This window comes from Topomyia yanbarensis, chromosome 3, assembly GCF_030247195.1.
Source record: "Topomyia yanbarensis strain Yona2022 chromosome 3, ASM3024719v1, whole genome shotgun sequence".
Lineage (NCBI taxonomy): Eukaryota > Metazoa > Arthropoda > Insecta > Diptera > Culicidae > Topomyia > Topomyia yanbarensis.
In genome coordinates, this window is record NC_080672.1 from 168,861,489 (window position 1) to 168,881,893 (window position 20,405).

The 20,405-nt window shown below is 40.4% G+C and overlaps 1 protein-coding gene across 9 annotated transcripts in view; it reads left to right on the forward strand.

The window, feature by feature from the left end:
• The window catches only part of LOC131693514 (somatomedin-B and thrombospondin type-1 domain-containing protein), a 169,530-nt gene extending 149,226 nt beyond the window's left edge, over window positions 1–20,304 (forward strand). For 8 of the 9 annotated variants that reach the window (XM_058981403.1, XM_058981398.1, XM_058981401.1 and 5 more), the window contains 3 exons: window positions 11,665–11,859; window positions 18,546–18,666; window positions 19,119–20,304. In XM_058981403.1, coding sequence (XP_058837386.1) covers window positions 11,665–11,859; window positions 18,546–18,666; window positions 19,119–19,488 — 686 coding nt within the window. In that variant the 3' untranslated portion in view covers window positions 19,489–20,304. The remainder of the gene's footprint in view (window positions 1–11,664; window positions 11,860–18,545; window positions 18,667–19,118) is intronic. The other variant, XM_058981400.1, reaches the window with a different exon arrangement.
• Window positions 20,305–20,405: the final 101 nt, after the last annotated feature.

Sequence of the window (20,405 nt, forward strand, 5' to 3'; positions counted from 1 at the left end):
TTTTATAGGTATCATAGGACAACCAATCATAGGACATATTACAAATTTCACTTTCACAAATTTCACTTCATGGGCTTCAATAACAAAACCATTTCAACGTTTTTATTGTCATGATTTCATTCATTCAATTTTTTCTTGACTCTCAAACTACTACTTGTGCACAAAATAATTTCAAATACTAAATACCACGTGGTTTGACCAGGGATTCATGAAGCACAGCACAAGAGCCTAACACGAGCTGAGCGGCCGTTTTAAACGAACAAAATGCACTGGTACCGCTTCACAGTGGTCGGACAAATATTGATATATTTTATTTTTCCTCGGTTTTTTATCTGTTGAATAACATATTCTCCAAATTTTGTGACTCACGAATGAGGATTAGGTTTTTGATGCACTTTAAGCTTCGCTGTCTCAGGCAATTCTAATGATTTTAATTTTTGAAATCGTAATATTTATCTTAACTTCAAAAACATGTTGCTCTTTCAATTTTGATCCGATTTGAGCACAACTAGTTTCTTTTTAAAGGGGATTTAAAGAACTTTGTTTATCATTTTGAAATATTCGCCAAATTTGATTCGAACTATGATTTATCTTTGCAAATATATTTTAGCTGGCCTGATAGCGAATTGGAAGCGAAGAACTTTACAATCGGATGAAATAGTTCGGAACGGTCACTTATAATACATTTTATTGGAAATCATCTCTACTTTTCGAATTTCAAGGTCTTGTTTTACCACGTTTTGTCCGAAGGGGTTACAAATCGACATTTTTAAATGATTGCTGATATGGAGGCGCATTATTCCTAGCGCAAAATAACAACTGAATAAAACGTAAACATATACTTTATGTAGAGAATTAAAGTAGTTTTGTCCGATTATTACGTTTTTATTGATATAACTAATCAGTAAAACAAGATCCACCATGAAAATGGTATTATGCTAATAAGAAAGGTTCGATAACACTGAATCAAAAATATTATATCATTTTTTATAACTTTTGACAATTAAAATGAACTCCAAAATTACTCTAACATGTGATTTTCAGCCAGATTAGGCTATATTGTTGGTTTTGTCCGGCCCGCCACTGTGCTCTCGTGCTAGGTAACCTTCATGCTCGTGCTGTAGGATTTGAAGAGCTAGTACGAGTTAGCACGATGAGCGAGCACCATGAGCTAGCTCGGTGAGCTAACACCTAGAGCTAGCACGATAAGCTGGCACGAGTTAGCTCATAGAGGTAAGCTTGAAGCTAGTTGCTACCGCCACACGGTATTATCCTTGATTTTAGACCTGAGTTTAGTCCGGTCTAAGACGTGATACTCTCTTGCGTGTTAACCGCGGTGTGTGGGGCTCACCCACTCGCGAAGATTCACAGGGTCGTTTTACCGCTACGCAGACCGAATCACACACTCACCCACAAAGGTACTCCGAGAGAGAGCAGGCCCGATAGAGAAAGTTCGTACCAACTCCGACAATGCTTTCACTCTTCAGATTGCCAAAATTTTCTCGCTACCGAGGGGTGCTCAAAAGCTCCTATAGTCGATCGTCACTGTTGTTCCTGATGTTGAATGCTGTTGTAAGGGGCACAATACCCATCCGGAGCTCCGGATGATTCAAGTTTGAACGCTGTACTAGACGACTGCTGACGGTAGTGTACCTTCTGCAACGGTTCTGCAATGGCGGTTATTCGCGTCAGCACGCTGTTTTTCTGGTGGAATACCGCTTTCCAACGCCGAAATATTGCTGCAATGGCGGCTATTCGCTTCAGCGCGCGGTTTTTCTGGTGGAATACCGCTTTCCAACGCCGAAATATTGCTGCAATGGCGGCTATTCGCTTTAACCCGTGATTTCTTCTGTCGATCCGTGCTTACTCGATCCCCACCTGGCGGGTGACGATCGAGGTTTTATTGGTTGTCGAGTCTGTGGATGATACTTTGGAACACTGTTCCAAATGAACAAAAAGAAAAAGGCCCAGGCTGGACCTTTTTCTTGGACGTATCCTGAACACTTGATGCGCGTATTTTAGTTATATCTATTAAATTTTAACGTGTTTGTATCTATCGTTAAAATTTTTTTTTTTTAAGAACAATCCTGTTTAGAACGTTTCAATTGTACTAAGAGTCAGCTACTCCTCCCTAAAATTAAACAATAATTACTGACTCTCATTATCACAATCCACACCACGTTTTTAGCCACACTTTGCTAACCTAATTAAACGAATTTAATCACCATCGCGCACTACGAAACTGGTAATAAGCCACGGAACGAAAGAGATCGATTTCAGCCGAGCCAAGCTATTTATGTGCGTAGAAATTGCGAGAAAGACCGAACACATCCGAATATCTACGACAAATGTAGATTTGGCAGGTCCATTCAGTTTGGCAACCATGACGCTAGTGGCTCCATCGGTGGAGTGACGAGAACACCTCAGTTGTCACACTGCTATAATCGAGCACATTCTGTAGCGCGAGAACGCACCGGTCTGAATAGAGGATACGACACTGCTCTTATCCAATACACCCGGCACTCACAAGATGCTGTCAGTTCGCTCATTTATATCTTATGAGAGCGAGAGACCGCAAGAGCATAAAAAGAGAGGGAACCTTGCAACCGAGTACGATAGGGTACATCGGGGTTTGTGTTGACTTGTGGTGGAGCACACAAGTTGTAAATTGGAACCTATCGGTTACATTACCCCACCGTCCGAGTTCAAAATGATTGTAAGTTCAAGCATTTTGAAGGACGAGGAGACCTTTAAAATTATATTCAAAAACTGGGATTTCTTAACATCAGGTTAATTTTGACTTATTTCAAAACTACCTGAGTTGCAGCCCTCCATTCAACTCAGTTTCCACGATACTCGTTCACTCATGAGTGAAAGACAGATAAGGTCGCTCGTAATCCCATATTACTCTGACGTTTATCGACTGTCCATGTTTGTTTACCTATGATATTAGTTCCCTCAACAGGTCCTTTTTCCGAAAGTTTCCGAAGAAAAGTGCGCACTTTTGAGCAAACTCCTTATTCCACTAATAGGTTTTGTTTGAATAATCGGTTGCATTGGAATTTGCAGGAAAAAATTCAAAAAAATCGAGCCGTTTTGGGTTAACGGAAAGGAGGTAAGTACATATCGATATCGGTAATAGTTTTGGAGTGTTTGGTTGCACGACTCATTTGACTTGTGTTTACCGCTATTTTTCCTAGTATAACTTCGGCCGCAGCTATACCAAGGCTACCCTGAGATAAGATTCTGATTTCATACATCTACTATGCTTATTTTATGTATTCAGCTATTCTGATTTCTCTCTTGTTCATTTTAGGATACGTCGGGTTTCATATCAGCTGCTGAGAACACCCCGAGTAATTTTCCGGTTTTGTCAGCCAGCTCGTAGGAACTCGTTCCAATACGGGCTCGTACTGTGCATGGCGTATACAATGGACCTAGCTTGGCATTGTAATTTTGAGGAACAGATGATTGGCGGAAGTTCCTTTTTAGAACATTTTGACCAACCGTATACGATGGAGCTTTGACTTTGCTCCGTAAATTATAATAATTCTTATTTTTCTCATAATGCTTTCGCAGATTTTTGTATACAATGTCATAAATAGATTTATCAATTTCCTTTTTTCTTCCTAACCTATCTTCCTCTGACACCTCCTCCTCATCCCTATCCATTTTGTGTTCATCACCCTTTTGAACAATTTCATGTCCGAAAAGAACCCTGTACGGACTAAACCCCGTGACACTATGCGGTGAATTGTTCAGAACGTGCTCTATTTCCGACACGCGAGTGTCCCACAATTTTTGGTCGTTACGAACGTAAGTCCTTATGCAGGCATTAATAGTCCGATTCAGACGCTCGACTGGATTTGATTGAGAGTGATGGCGAGAATTGGTCCAATGCTGGGTACGGTATCTTTCTAATAGACTTTTGAACTGGTGCGAAAGAAAGGTAGTAGCATTATCAGTAATAATGTACTCTGGAGTGGAATATCTACGAAACCAGTTCTCTTCCACTATTTGGCAAACTTGGGGAGCGAAAATCCGACGAAGAGGGAATAATAGACAATATTTGGAAAATAGGTCCATTATTACGAGCAAATGTGAATTGCCATGTTTGCTTCTGGGGAGGGATTGGATGAAATCTAACGCTATTATTTGGAATGGCTTGTTCGTTATTCTTTGCAAACCCATTTCGGGATGTTGCGAGTGATTTGAGGGTTTATTTTGTTTGCAGATGGAACATTTCTGAATGTAAGTGCGGACATCCTCCGACATTCTGGGCCAGTAATATTTTTTTCTCATGCGAGACAGCGTTTTATCTACCCCTAAATGCAAGGTATCATCAAGCTCTTCTTTCAGAAGTGTTTCAATGACGTCCGAAGGAATGCACGCCTTCCACTCGAATCGGTAATCTACCGTATCTTCTTTGGTAGATACCAGTTTGCGGGGGTCTTCTTGAACGCGTGTAAACATACTGTGGTACCAGTCGGGGTTATTTGCGTCGAGTGTCAGGACTTCTACGGCCCGGGATAAGGCATCTGGTATTACATTGTCGATTCCTCGACGATGTTTGATGACCATATCATGTCTTTGGAGTTCTATGCTCCACCGACACAGTCTCGAAGAAGTACGCCAGCTGCTCCGCAGAATATACGTAAGGGCAGAGGCATCTGTATAAACCGTGAACGCAGTACCTTCTAAGTAGCCCCGAAATTTTTCGATTGAGTTAAGGACAGCTAATGCTTCTTTTTCAGTCGCAAAGTAGCGCTGTTGTGCCCCGCTCAATTTTTGCGAATAATATGCAATCGGTTTGTCTACCCCCTCGTAGTTTTGCGTTAATACAGCTGCGATAGCGGTATCGCTCGCATCGCAGTGAATATCAAACGGCTTGCTGAATTCAGGGTTCGTTAATATTGGGGCAGTAATTAATCGTTCCTTAATGTTAATAAAGGCTTTTTCCGCAAGCTCATTCCAGCGCACCTGCTTGGGTTTATCTTTCAGTAGGTCTGTAAGAGGGAGGACGGCTTGGCTGTAGTTGGATATGAACCTACGATAATAATTGCACATCCCCAGAAATCTACGTACGGCTCGAAGAGTGCGGGGACGTTCAAAGTTCACAATCGCTTCTACGCGGTCAGGGTTCGGTCGTATCCCACTACGGGACAAGATATATCCCAAATAGGGAACTTCCTGAACACAAAATTTAGATTTTTGTAAATTAATGGATAGGTTTGCCCTGCGGAGTCGTGAGGCCACCTCGCGCAATAACATGAGGTGTTCCTCGAACGTATCACTTACGATGATTATATCATCAAGATATACAAAAACTTTGGGTTCCAGCTCACCTGCGCCCAACACTCGATCCATCAGCCTGGACAATGTTGCCGGGCTGTTTACCAAGCCGAAGGGCATTCGGGTGAACTGGAATAATCCCCTGCTTAACACAGAAAATGCAGTGTACTTTTTCGACTTAGGATGAAGTGGAATTTGAAGGAACGCCTTCGACAAATCAATTGTCGAAATGTACTTGCACGGACCGAGTCGACTCAGTATACGATCGGCGTGGGGCAATGGATAAGAATCCCGGATCGTTCGCTCGTTTAATTTGCGCGCATCTAAGCACAAGCGGACGGTATCATCAGGTTTATCGACTGGGACCAAACGCAGAGTCCAATCGCTATACGATCTCTCAATAATGCCTGCTTCTAGCATCTTATCGAGTTCTTTATTAATTTGTTCCTGACGTTTGGGTGATGTTGGAAAGGGGTTTATGCGTACTGGTGGGTTCTTTCTGGCTTCGTCTGTCAGTTCGATGCGATGAGTAATAAGAGGCGTCGTATCCAATTGCCCTTCCTCCGCTGCTTTGAATTGTTGCTTCACTTGGTCGAGTTTGTGTAACTGAGATTCAGTAAGCTCGTCGAACTCCGAAGCAAGCTCTATTTCGTCTACATACTCCGATCGAATGGAAGGCACTATGTGGAATGATTTCCAAAAATCCGTGCCCAAAATCAAGCGTCTCTTAAGTTCGGGAACTACTAAAGTCGATATTAACTTGGTCGTCCCATTAAAGGTCATTGGCAGATCTACACATCCTGCCGTGTGTAAGTTTTGTCCACTGGCTGTAACTAATTCTACATCCGAAGGGTTAATTTTTAATTTGCATTGTTTTATTAAGTTTTTGGCCCCGACTCCCAATATGCTGCGATGTGCCCCACTGTCCAATAAACCAATCACGGGGATGTCATAAATAGTTACTTTTGCAAAAGGGCGTTCATCTTCATTGAGATGAATGAATAATTCTTCTAGCTGCGTTTGAGATAATTGGAAATATTCAGCATCATTGAACTGACGGTAGCCATATTGAGACAAAACAAAGGTTTGAGGTTTTTGTAAATCGTTAGGACAGACTTGCCCCTTCAAGCTGTCTCTCGTGAGTTTTTTTCACACCACGGGCAGGTTTTTGTATCAACATCATGAAACCCACACCTATAGCAAAACTTGTGTTTAGGTATCCTGCATTCTGATTGATGATGACCTTTCAGACGACAATTAAAGCATATACCGTCCTTCGGGGGGGCATAATTCTCCAGCAAGACCTTCATCCCTCTCGAATCTTCATTTTTTTTACTATTCTGGTTCGCGATATTAGATGGTTCGCCCTGCGATTTCTTAACTGACGGCTCCTCGTCAGACGCTTCTGTTTTCTGAGATCGATAAAAGTTTCTCGACTTGAAAGCTTTCTTCTCGTCGACCGCGAGGGGTTTTTGCTTGTGTTTGCTACCGACGGCTACCTCGTTAACTTGCGATCGATTCCGCGTGGGGTTTGGCTCGTTTGTATTACCCGAGTATTTATACCAAAAGGTCGCATCGAGTTGCCGACCAAACTTTTTGAGATCCGCGAGGTTATCAATATTAGACGCGACCGCATGTCCTTTGTAATCGGACCGTAAGTTACGATACACTATCTCGAATTTCTTACTCTCTGAAATGGGCTTAGTTAATGAATTGAAAATCTTTTGAATTTCCGATAAATAGTCTTGAAATCGCTCTTTGGGGCCTTGCTTGCGCGAGATTGCGCGGATTTCATTGACGTGGTCATGATCAGGACTAAGGAATTCTCGTTTCAATTCGTGTACGAGTTCCTTCCAATTCATGAAGTCTTCATTTTCGACCCCTGCCATGTACCAGGACTTGGCTTGGTCTTTAAAAAGGTAAATCGCGGAACGGAAAAGTTCTTTATCGGGGACTTTTTCTGATTTCGCGAAGAATTCGATTTCTTTAATAAATTTCATGAGCCCTTGACCGTTATCTTTTCCATCGTATTTTAGATTCCATTCGGAAACCGGTCTTCTTCTTTGATAATGATGGCGACGCGCTCTAGAATGTTTTCTTTCTACCGATCGACCCGATTCTGACTCTGATGTGCTAAGTTCTTCATTCGTAACTGTGTCCGACGATTCGTTTTGCGGTATAGGCTTACCACCTTTCTTCGATTCTAATGAAAATTTCCTAATGAATTTTTCTTCGCATTGATCGTTCGCGGTAGGGTATTGTGGATTCCAGCCGTACGGAACCGGAGGAAATGGACACGCGTAAGGATACCAATTCGCGAATGGATGATTGTAGCGTTTACTTTCAAAATTACGATCGCGCACCGATTTTAGTTTTCTCCGCCCCGAAGCTTCTGAAGATCTTGCCTGTTGTTCATCCCCTTCTGACTCTACCGGCTCATCATCGGGTTCAACATTTTCTGAACGAGAATGCTGACCAGTAGTGTTTTTCGTAATATTCGACCTCGAATGGGAAGGAGAGGTAACGTTCAGATTCGATAAAGTCTTCGCAATTTGCTGAACCACTTCATCGCGAATAGAGTTTACTGGAGAAAATGGTGAAAAATAAATATTCATCATTTTCCGAGTGATTCCCAGTATTTTGTCTAAGTCCAATAACTCTTCTTCTCGCTCTGCAACTTCCTGAGCTCGTCTACCCCTGGAAAAGTAGTGGACTAACCGAGTTTTCAAACTGTCCTTTATACCTTCATACCGAACCCTACCCTCCAAGTAGTTTCTAATCGACTCCAACTGCTCATCGATAATTTTAATTTCATCATCTACGCTTCTGTCACACCTCCAAAACTCAATATCTACTACCTGTTTTTCCCTTTCTTCTCTTAGCCGATCCCTCAACCTCCTCTGCAAAGCCGATCGACTGTCTGTCTGCTCACATTGCACAGCCCGTATGCAAAGTTCATACTCCATTTCTGGTCGTTCCAAATGGTGCACCAGAAGGTTTTTGTATAGTAAATTAAATTCCAAATCCATTTCCTGTAACCCTGCCTAGGATTAACTTTATCAAAACTCGTTCGTTAGGAGAACGATGATTAATTTACAAAATCGGAAAAGATTTTTCTTCCCCCTACTGGGAGCGGAAGAAAATTTCAAACTCGGTTGCGCAAGCACTTTAGTTGGGCGCCAATTGATACTCTCTTGCGTGTTAACCGCGGTGTGTGGGGCTCACCCACTCGCGAAGATTCACAGGGTCGTTTTACCGCTACGCAGACCGAATCACACACTCACCCACAAAGGTACTCCGAGAGAGAGCAGGCCCGATAGAGAAAGTTCGTACCAACTCCGACAATGCTTTCACTCTTCAGATTGCCAAAATTTTCTCGCTACCGAGGGGTGCTCAAAAGCTCCTAAAGTCGATCGATTTACAGCGGACTAATACCAGCTGAGGGGTGAATGCTCTTTATAGCAGGAATCGAAAAAGCAACGTTAACATTGTGTGGATTCTGAATTTATTCCCTGAAACTACCATCTATCTCTGTAATTATACTCATATAAACCTATCCTAATTTTATGGCTTGTATCTATTACTATTACCTATTTGTACTTTTCTATCCCTATACTCTATATTTACAATTGTATACACACCATAATTTCTCCGTGACGTTACACAGGTACCTGTTTAATCCGGCAATGCTGTTGTCCGTTTGTTTCCCGGTCAACCGGGCAAATCTCTTTCCTTCGGCGAACAGTCACTGTTGTTCCTGATGTTGAATGCTGTTGTAAGGGGCACAATACCCATCCGGAGCTCCGGATGATGCAAGTTTGAACGCTGTACTAGACGACTGCTGACGGTAGTGTACCTTCTGCAACGGTTCTGCAATGGCGGTTATTCGCGTCAGCACGCTGTTTTTCTGGTGGAATACCGCTTTCCAACGCCGAAATATTGCTGCAATGGCGGCTATTCGCTTCAGCGCGCGGTTTTTCTGGTGGAATACCGCTTTCCAACGCCGAAATATTGCTGCAATGGCGGCTATTCGCTTTAACCCGTGATTTCTTCTGTCGATCCGTGCTTACTCGATCCCCACCTGGCGGGTGACGATCGAGGTTTTATTGGTTGTCGAGTCTGTGGATGATACTTTGGAACACTGTTCCAAATGAACAAAAAGAAAAAGGCCCAGGCTGGACCTTTTTCTTGGACGTATCCTGAACACTTGATGCGCGTATTTTAGTTATATCTATTAAATTTTAACGTGTTTGTATCTATCGTTAAAGTTTTTTTTTTTAAGAACAATCCTGTTTAGAACGTTTCAATTGTACTAAGAGTCAGCTACTCCTCCCTAAAATTAAACAATAATTACTGACTCTCATTATCACAATCCACACCACGTTTTTAGCCACACTTTGCTAACCTAATTAAACGAATTTAATCACCATCGCGCACTACGAAACTGGTAATAAGCCACGGAACGAAAGAGATCGATTTCAGCCGAGCCAAGCTATTTATGTGCGTAGAAATTGCGAGAAAGACCGAACACATCCGAATATCTACGACAAATGTAGATTTGGCAGGTCCATTCAGTTTGGCAACCATGACGCTAGTGGCTCCATCGGTGGAGTGACGAGAACACCTCAGTTGTCACACTGTTATAATCGAGCACATTCTGTAGCGCGAGAACGCACCGGTCTGAATAGAGGATACGACACTGCTCTTATCCAATACACCCGGCACTCACAAGATGCTGTCAGTTCGCTCATTTATATCTTATGAGAGCGAGAGACCGCAAGAGCATAAAAAGAGAGGGAACCTTGCAACCGAGTACGATAGGGTACATCGGGGTTTGTGTTGACTTGTGGTGGAGCACACAAGTTGTAAATTGGAACCTATCGGTTACAGACGTTAGTTAGCCGCCATGTACCTCCTACATGCATCTCAATAATTTGAATCAATTTTCGACTTTTATATTCAATATTATGGCCCATGTTGCACACAAACCATATGAGGATAAGTAAGCAAGTGTTATTCCGTTCGAAAAAACAGGTGCAATTGAGTTTTAAACGCCATTTTTGGATAGTTTTTATCGTCCTATCTAGAAAGTGCTACACGCTCATTTCAAAATGCCATATCGAAAAGTTAAATTGCAGGTTAGCAGAAGTCGAATCATTTTGAAACAAACCGTAGAATGAAATCTTATAATTGGACGTAGAGCTGCATAAAATTGTTTTCTTTAGTTAGTTTAGGCTCTCTTTTGTAGATTGAAAAAAAGTCCTCGCTTCAGTTCATGTTTTGTTGTTGTGTGGTTATCATATGAACCAACTCATTTTTGGTTGGGTGGTAAGCGTTGGTCTGGGTTCAATCCCAGTCGAGGTCGTTGAGATTTTTCAGAGGTGAGAAAAATCTGAGGTCACGCCTTCCTTCGGAAGGGAAGTAAAGCCGTTGGTCCCTGGTCCATGAGTTGATGGGTCGATACCTAGTCCAGATATCACCTATATCCAGTCGTCACCTCTCTGGCGTCGGTGTTTGGCCTCGTAGAGGAAATAGGCCGACGAAAAATATCCAAAACTAGAAGTAGAAGAAACCAACTCATTTAACATTGGAGTGTGTAATCTGTAATGGAGGATTTGAGAGCACAATAATAAATGCATTATTGTTAGATCCCTAACGGTACTGTTCCGCTAGGGATCATCCATAAATGACGTAGCATTATATGGGGGAGGGGGGAGTTTTGTATTTTGTAATGATGTGTGACGACAGGGGGTAGAGGGTCATGTCATGCTACGTATCTTTTTTAAAGGGGAATAGAATTGAATTTTTAACAAAAATTTACGGGGACAAGGGGGGCAGAGTTACCGTCAATCTACGTAATTACCAGGGGGGTATTTAGAAGTTTGTGACGAAATGCTACGAGGGGGGAGGGGGTTTTTAAAAATCACTCAAAAATGCTACGTCATTTATGGATCATCCCCTAGTAATTGAAACTCAACTCTGTTTGAACTCACCTCGGTTTCGCTTATTCATGATAAATAATTTTTAACTGAATACCGTGCAATATTTTCGTAATTAACGTAAGAACTTTTACGAGATATTTAACCTTCATTCAAGCGGTATACAATTCACACACCAACTCAATTAATATGAAAATCAAAAACAAACTTTCCCTAGCTGATCTTGAAAAATTTAGTATTCATCGGATAAATTAAATAATGTTCTGTCCAATAAAACAAACATCCACCCCAAGCTCCCCGAACACCATCAGTATTCTCTTATATTATAGGTGTTTCCGATTAGCCGATGCCCGTTTCGTGGATACATAATAATTTTATATCCTTTCTGATGGTTATTTTTCCTCTGTTCTTCTCTTCCTCTCTCCCACCACAGTGATAGACTGCGTCGTCAGCGAATGGGGACCGTGGAGTGACTGCGATACTGCTTGTGGAACCGGCATGATGTCACGAACCAGGATAATTGAACATAAACCGCAAAACGGTGGCAAGCACTGCCCATCGCTGCTACAGAAACGAGGCTGCCAAGGATTGAAGTGCCACAATCACCACGACCGGAAGGTATTGAGAGGTGAGTGTGCTGGCGGAATAGGCGCGCCATTGATTGACATTGTCCATTCACGCGGCGGATTGTGACTACAGTTTCCCGAGTTGAATTTTATATACATACTACCTACCATCTAAATTGTGCTTTAAGTGGTCAATATAGGAAACTGGAATTGATAAGTTAATTGAAGTCGATTGTAGCTTCCGAAACAAAGATTGCAAATTGTATCAGTTCAAATAATTTTGGGGGCAAAGAGAAATCCATTATTCTGCTTACAAGCTTTCTAAAGAAGCGAAGTTGCTTATGAATGATTCCTCGAGTTCAATAATATAATTTTAAAGAAATTCCATACATTTCTGTGACGATTCAGTAATACTACTAGTTTTAAATGATTCCAGTGTGTACTGTGTAAAATACATACTGAAGATACTGTGTCCACCATGTCAAAATTACATTGTTCCAATACCAATAATCCTACTTCTTGCATTTGGAATGTTGTACAATCTGTGCCAAAGGGATTTTTCGATTTTTCTACTGACTTATTATGCTTTTCTGATTAACAATCCCTATCTGCATCCTTACCTGATTTGGACAAAATAACAAACCGAGAATGATGCCGCGAGTGTGCCGAGTCAATCAGGTTTGGCCAGTGTCTTGTCATGACGGCGCGACGACTCGGTGTCATCATTCATCCTTTTCAGAGAATCCTCCTTCCTCCCTAATGCCTCGTCAGGCATCGCATAATCAGCAGTCTTTTCATAACAATCAGGACAGGTTTATGAATCATCAACATTCTTTTCTATTCAGACCCCGACTTTTTTATGTTGATTTTTAATGTAGCCCCGGTTCTTGTGAAGCGCAGGATTATGCATTTTTAACATTCCTTTTCCGATTCATTTTTTACTGTCCTATTTGTTCTCCTGCAGCGAAGAGGTATTCATTTTTAACCCTTGTAGTTTTTTTTATTTCTACCGCTCGGTTTGCATAGGAAAAGATTTATTGCGCGGTTCATTCCGTTTTCGATTTCGAGGATTTTTGCTGGAAATTTTTGCTATTTGAGCTAGTTACGAACACTGTTTATATTACAAAATGTAAAATGTGGAAATTACAATTATCGTTCAAATTGTGCAATTAAGATTTCCCGGGCTGGCGTCGAATGGATAAGAAGTCGATAACATCAATTAACGATCATATAGAAATAAAACTATGTTGCCCTAGTTTTCCTAAACGCCACTCATAGCGCTGGCACCAATCACTGGGCAGTAGAATACAATCTGATGTTTATGTTTTTTTTGTGCATAGTACAAATAAATTCACATAGCAAGGGCGTTCGTACAAACCCATGATTCACTCGTGCCTTAAATCGATCATTAAGGTTCAACTGAGAACGCCTTAATAAGCAGCCAAAACGAAAAAAATCAGTTTTTTCTCACACCATTGGGAAAATCTTCATGGAAATGAATCAATGTATTCGGAGCATTGGTAGAATATTACTGATTCATTTTCATGGAGTTTTTTCCAAAGGTGTGAGAAAAAACTACTTCTTTCGTTTTCCAAGCTTCCTCAGTTGAACCTTATAATTATGTTTTATTCGCACTGTAATGATGTTAATGCAGAGTATGCATACAAATCAACTAATTTTACATATACAGCGAATTAGGAGCGTTTGTTGTCGAGCCAAAAGAACTTTTTCGGTTTCAGTAACATTTTAGAGATGAGAAGACAACTAATCTGTTCTGTCAAATTTCATTGCATTTCCTTTGAGATAGGCACCTCAATTTTTCATAAGACGGAACTACCATCTCTGCTCAAATAAAGGATTCCATGAGAAAGTGGTCAACCACAAAATAATAACATTATATTTTTTATTTTTTTCTTGCAGCGTTCATTAGAGATGTGCAAACCGATTCAGCTTGGAGAGTGAATCGTATCCGACTCGCTAAAATTAATCGACTCTTTTGTCCGATTCAGTGACTCATTTCAGTACTTTGAAAAATGATTGTTTGAGTTATAACGAGACAAAATCCAGGGCTTTAAGAAACGCTTTCGTGTTACACTAGGGTTGCCACCCCTGTTGAGGTTTTCTCCCGGACCTTCATACTGACCTGAGATAGGCTTTTATAGAAACATGAGTATACGTTGAAACCAGACCTACCTGCTGAGTTTACATGAGACAAGTATAAACGCTTTCATGCTTTTTGTAACTCGTCGAGGTATCAATTACTAAAATTGACTCACATATACCGTTTAGTGCTTTGTTTTGGCAAAGCATAATGTACACAACTGCCGTGAACTTTCCTCATTAGTCTATACATTGTTCGCCTTTGTAAACCGTTTTTTCGATTTAGTTAAGTGTATAATTTCATTTCCATGGCTAACGACAAGAATCCAAAAGCACCGGTCATTCTTGCTGTGGAAGATAAGCCGATGAAGCATTGCTTACTGCCACAGCTTACAGGAGAAGTAGGGTGAAGCAGTCAAGAAAGCGGCAACGTCTGGGAAGCACACTACAGTGTCTTCCGGAATTTTTCGCTGTGTGCAAAAAATTTGTCATCACAGTCACTTGGGAGGTTTCAATAATTCTCATCAGCTTAATCAAAACTCTTTTGTTTGCTCAGAAACTCAATAGGTGTTTTTATTTTTGCATCAATTCGACGCAAATTTAGTCCATGTCGGATTCTGATGAGAGGAACTCAAAACGCCCCTCTAATAACTAATTCACAAGGGTGGTTCCAACAAAGGAACAAAGGTTTTCTCCCTGGCCAGCAGTTTAGTAGCGCTACATGAGCAACCAATATTAACACCGAAAAAACTCGTTTGAAACAAATTCAGTTAAAATTTTCTGACCCGGAGAAATTGATAGAAAACCCGGAGGCCTGAAGATCGTCTTCAAAAACCAGAGTCTCCAGGTCAAACCCGGAGGGATGGCAACCCTAGAAGTAATTTTCTATCATAGTTCCATTTTCAATAATGGACACAATTAATTTTATGTTTCTCGAATACTATTAGAGAGAAGGTTAACGTTGAAGGTACGTATAAGCGTTTCAGCAGAATTTTAAAAAGAGTAGAGCAAACAAATTTTCTTTTCTTCCATCAAATAGTTGCATCACATGTGAGTGTGAGAAGAGGTTCTGCTATTATTTGACAATCTCAAATTTAACTGCGACCGTTGGATTTTGCGAGACTTCCCATCTAGACACGATGCTGTCAAAATCTTTTCAAATGCTCCATCTAGCAGTAGCTGTGCTAATTTGGAAACCATGAGAGGGCTTTCCTTCACCTTCGGTTGATTGAAGCAAACATTTGACCATTATATCGAATATAACAGCTGTTTTGTATATGTTTTATTTCGTTTAGACAAACCGTGTTCAATGTATGTCATTTATTTTGTATCATTCGCTCTAATGATTCATCATCAGGGCAAACTGTCAAATCGACTCATTCGGATATTTTTGGATCTCATTGGGCTCATAATAATTAGTCACCTTTTCAGTGAATCACAGCTCTTTAAAAAATCGCGGTTTATTCATTCTTTTTGGAGAGTCGATTCTTTTGATCGATTCGTGATTCATTCGCCCATCTCTAGTTCTAATAGTTCTCAATATCGCAACAGCTACAGGAAATTTTATGACAACTTTTACGAAATTTGAACGGTACAGAAACTGGTGAAGCTGCTAAACCCAGGTATGTCATCAGGCAATCCCGCCTCGTATAGACATATATCTCTACTGGATATACTCAAAAAAATCGGAAAACTAATCGACTACCAGCTGAGCTTCAACAACCATGTAGACTATGCCTGCGAAAGGTCGGTGAAGGCTACGAACGGGATAGTGAGGATCATGCCAAACATCGGCGGTTCGAGAAGCATCACAAGACGTCTGCTAGCTAGTTTTTCATTATCGATACTGGGCCTCAGGTGGGGGTATAGCTCTGAAAACCTAACGAAACCGCGAAAAGCGGCACAGGACGTTCCGGTCGTACGAGTCGTGAGCGCGTGCAGAACAACATCGTCGGAGGCAGTATGCTTTATCACCAGGATGATCTTCATCTGCATCACCCTGGCGGAGGATATCGAGTGCTACAATCATAGAATTCCAGAAACGTGAGGAAGATGGTGAGGATCAATTTGATGGCGAGGTGGCTGCAGGAATGGGACATATCGGAAAAAGAAAGATGGATCTACCTGCTCATCCTAAACCTGTTGACGCGCTTCAACAGAAAACACGTAGAGGTGAACTTCCATCTGATACAACCCCTGTTGGATCACGGTTGCATCAGGAAGTATCTTCGTGGGTTTAGGTACGCAACGTTACCGTTTTGCCCGGAGTGTAAAAACATCGAGGAGATATCGGAGCACGTGGTCTTCGAATGTCCGAGGTCGTTTCGAACAGAGGAGATGCTTGAAACGGATGAACCGGATATCAACCCGGATAATGCCGTCCACAAAATGGTAAGCGACCGAATCACGTGGAACGAGGCCTTACAGCGGAAATGACGTGATGAACAGTGAACAACGGTTTCGGGAGAGCAATCACCTATGAGCTATGAAGCAACTATGTATTAAATTGTAAGATTGGAGTGTGTGCTATGCACATAAAAAACCCTCTCCGAAGTAATATCGTAAGGTAGTGCCGGAAAAGAATCAGGTTCCGTGCAAGAGTATTTGTTTTAGCGGGTCGGGCTGCCCAAATATGTTCCCTGAGTTGTTGGTTTTTGTAAAAATCATATATTGCATTCATATACACAAAATATACATATCTCCTTGCGAAAAATTTTCTTACTACGCCGATGATAGTGTTCAATCAGTAATTCAAAGAGGAATCTGTTGTTGATAGAATTTAGTTCTGGGCTGACAGCCCGCGTGCCGTTTCCGATTGTGGTCGCATGTCGAACTCCAATCGAAGGTCGCAGTACTAATTAAATAAGTACGGACTAACAAATTGGCTAGCACATGCGCTGCAATAGACTTCATATGTCCACAACCAGTATTACCATTGGATAAAACACAAGATTAGCTTATGAGCTACATCCGAACATGCTAACTATTAATAAAAATTACCAACTTGCGCCCAAATTAAAGCATATTCGCAGGATGTGAATGCGAAAATATCAATTTCCAGCCCCATTTGTAGCATGCTAGATATACACTAGCTGCACATTACAAACTCAATTATCACATGGCTACTATTCAGCGTGCTGAATATAATTCGTGCGATCTTTGTGAATTACGTTACGGAACATCATTTCATCTGATATGTAAATGATCTACAGTAATCTTTGGTTCCCCATGAAAGTTATGGTTATTCTGTTATTTCAAGCCCAATGTGTTAGAGGTTTCTATAACATGTAGGGGGAGTGGGGATACATGAGCCACTTTTTTGTCACTTGCAATAATTCGTAGGTCTTTTGATATGCAATATTCTCGTTGCATGAATTTGAAATGCTTTACAATATGTAATACCACTGAAAATGAAAAGTAAGATGTGATCATAATTATTAGTATTTTACAAATGTGTGTCAAATGGTTCATGTATCCCCATGGATGGATGGGGATACCATACTTCCGACAAATATAAAAACATGCAGGCATATACGAAAAATGATCGTTTATCCTTTTGTCGTTTGTTCTGAATGTGCAAAATATCATTTAATTTCTATGCTGTGGTATAACATCCAAAATGAATTTTTTTCATAGTAGTTCATCGAACCCTTGGTTCACCTAACCCCACTTAAGCTATAAAAAACTTTGATTATTTTTAAAGGCGTCAACAAACGTTTGACGCGATCGCAAATACTTGTGAGTTTAGGTTTCCAAAAAAGCTAACCACATTCCCCTATTCCCTAGGAAGGGAAGAATCCAAACTATTTACTGTTTGTGTTATGATTGTATTGTGTTGTCAAATTCATATCCGTTTAGACTCTCTTTACCTTTTCTTTGCTATCATGAAAATGAAGAGACCCTGGTAAGATACAAATCTCCAAATTACATGGGGAACGTGCTGAAATGGCCTGATTCCTGATTCCTCAAACATCAATCGTAATCGATATCCAAATGCAGATCCTTTAGATCAGTTTTCCAGTGTCATTCACATAATATATACCATGTCATACAGTATTTCTCTTCCAACACGTGTGTCTACACATTTCTACAAGCAACTAAGAAAATTTCAAGTAAAATAAATGTAGCCGATTCTATGGGAACTCATTTTGTAGTAAGGAATAGCAAATAGAAATTATAAATGATCAGAAATTATATTTTCCATCCAAATTAAAAATAACTTACCTATTTCATCACCCAGTATGTTACAATATTGAGCCAATGTTTTATATGATTTTGCAGAATAATTAAACAGAAGAAGTTTGCAGAAAATAATTAAAGTGAACTAAAGGAAAAACTTCATTTAGGAGTTTTACACAAATAATTTTGCGGTACATTTGTTCGGTACGTTATTTTATAAAGCTTTGCGAAGATACCGATTCTAAATATTACTTTCATGAGAATATGGAAATCAGATATACTACTATATGGATTCATCATGAATATGTTAATGTCTAAAACCAGGGCTTTTCTTGTTTAAATTCAGCAAATGCATTAGCAAATTACTTTTGACTAGGTATTTGTAAATACATTCAGCAAATGCATTGTCAATCAATGAGCAACCCAGGTACACTACTAATTGTCCCTCTCAATTATATCTTCTTTCTAGAAACTGCACTACTGCTCCCGGCTATTTTATCGAAAAGTAGACATGAAAACGACACCAGCGACATCCGGCGGAACCTACGGCTGCGCTACAAGAACGCATTCAAGCACAACCGAGGCAACGAGTAAGTGCAAAATTGTATTAAATAGTTTTTCTACCAGCTTATTCTTCGCCTTTTATCCCGTTCGACATAATCACTTTCATTAAACAATTTTCTTCATTTAGTTTAACTCGATTTTTCAGACGCCAGCTTTTCATCGCAAACTTTTCATTTACACTAGACCTCATTTTTTCTCATTCTTCCGTTGCTGCAGAATGCATCATACCAACTTTTTATTAATTTCTCCATAGTTAAATCGCTGCATGGTAACAAAAACGAAGAAGAGAACATTTCTAAAGATATTCTGGTAGCATAAAATCTCGATGAACTCTAACCCGTAGTGAATTCCGCAAAACCACATGTCCTTTTTTAGTCCCCTTCTCCGCTGGATCCGGAGCATTTTAATTAACTGACTGCTGGATGCGAATTTGCAAATCTAGTCCGTTTCATTTTTCGTACTTGTTTGCTTTTTTCAGGTACTGCATAGAGTTCGAAGTAATTAAGGCGACGAAGGCATGCCATAAGGATAAAACTTACAGTGCACTTGCCGAGGGTGACCGAGTGACTGTCCGTTGTGACCTGGAAGCACTACACGAGGAAAAGTCAGTTACATTGGAGCCAGAGATTTCCAACAACTCGATTCAGGAGGAAGACGACAACGATGGTGGCAGCCGGCAGACTGTGGATAAGAAGCCAAAATTTCGTTGTCGGGGTGAGGGCACAACCGGACGGAGCACCCAGTTTACCAGCTTGGCGCTGCCCTCGTGTCGGGGTAAATGGATGCGAGTGACATCTAAGCAGGTGAAAAAATGCTCCGCCGCCGATGCTGAATTTATTTTCGTCTAGAAGTATCATTCTTGAAGTTCCACCTTTCCAATTCGATGGTAAAAGAGTGGCATGTAACTTGCAACAGTATCATGAGCATAAAAATCTTCTTTAGGTGAATACGAAAGACGATTCAGCATGTGAATGACATCAAATATGTATATCATCGACAATATTAAGCAGTGATGATGTAACGAAAATATTTTGACGAAAAATCGAGAAGAAGAAACAATGGGAAATTCCTCGCCGCGTGGAAAATGACATCAGCATGCTTTTCCATTATAGCACAGCTGACAATGACATCGACTGTCGCTATTTTTTAAATTTTCCATAGTAGAGGAAAACAGTTGAGGAAATGACAAACTTACGAGAGATTTTGTACATTAAGGTAGTGAAATAGTGAAATTAAGATAGGAAGAGAGAGATCGGCAAGTAAGAATGAACATAAAATCGATTAAGTCAGCTGAGATTATATCAATCACTATTTAACTTTCACTCAGCATCAGCATCACAGCCGCGAAAATTGTCTGCAAGATGAAGTGTAATGAGATTTATTATCTGAGCAATGTCTTATCTAAGTTTCAGAAAACACATTGGTTTAATTATACCCTCTAATAGCTTCCACTAAAATTGAAGAAATCTGTTAAGAAAAGTGCCATATCAAAACTATTGTCTTCAAAACAAATAGAAACGGTAAAGAAACAACCAACCAGTATAAGTATGTAAAAACCAAAATTTGAAGCAACGTATAAAATATAATGAATATCAGAACGTAATATCACTAGATCTAATTTTCCTTTTTTCAGTTGAATATGTAAAATAGTGTTAAAAATAAAACATGGAAATCTGATCGACTTTTTTATTTCCTGCAACGGCAATCCGACATGTACTGCGACATGGAAAAATGGACGAAATGTAATCCAAAATTGAAGAAATGA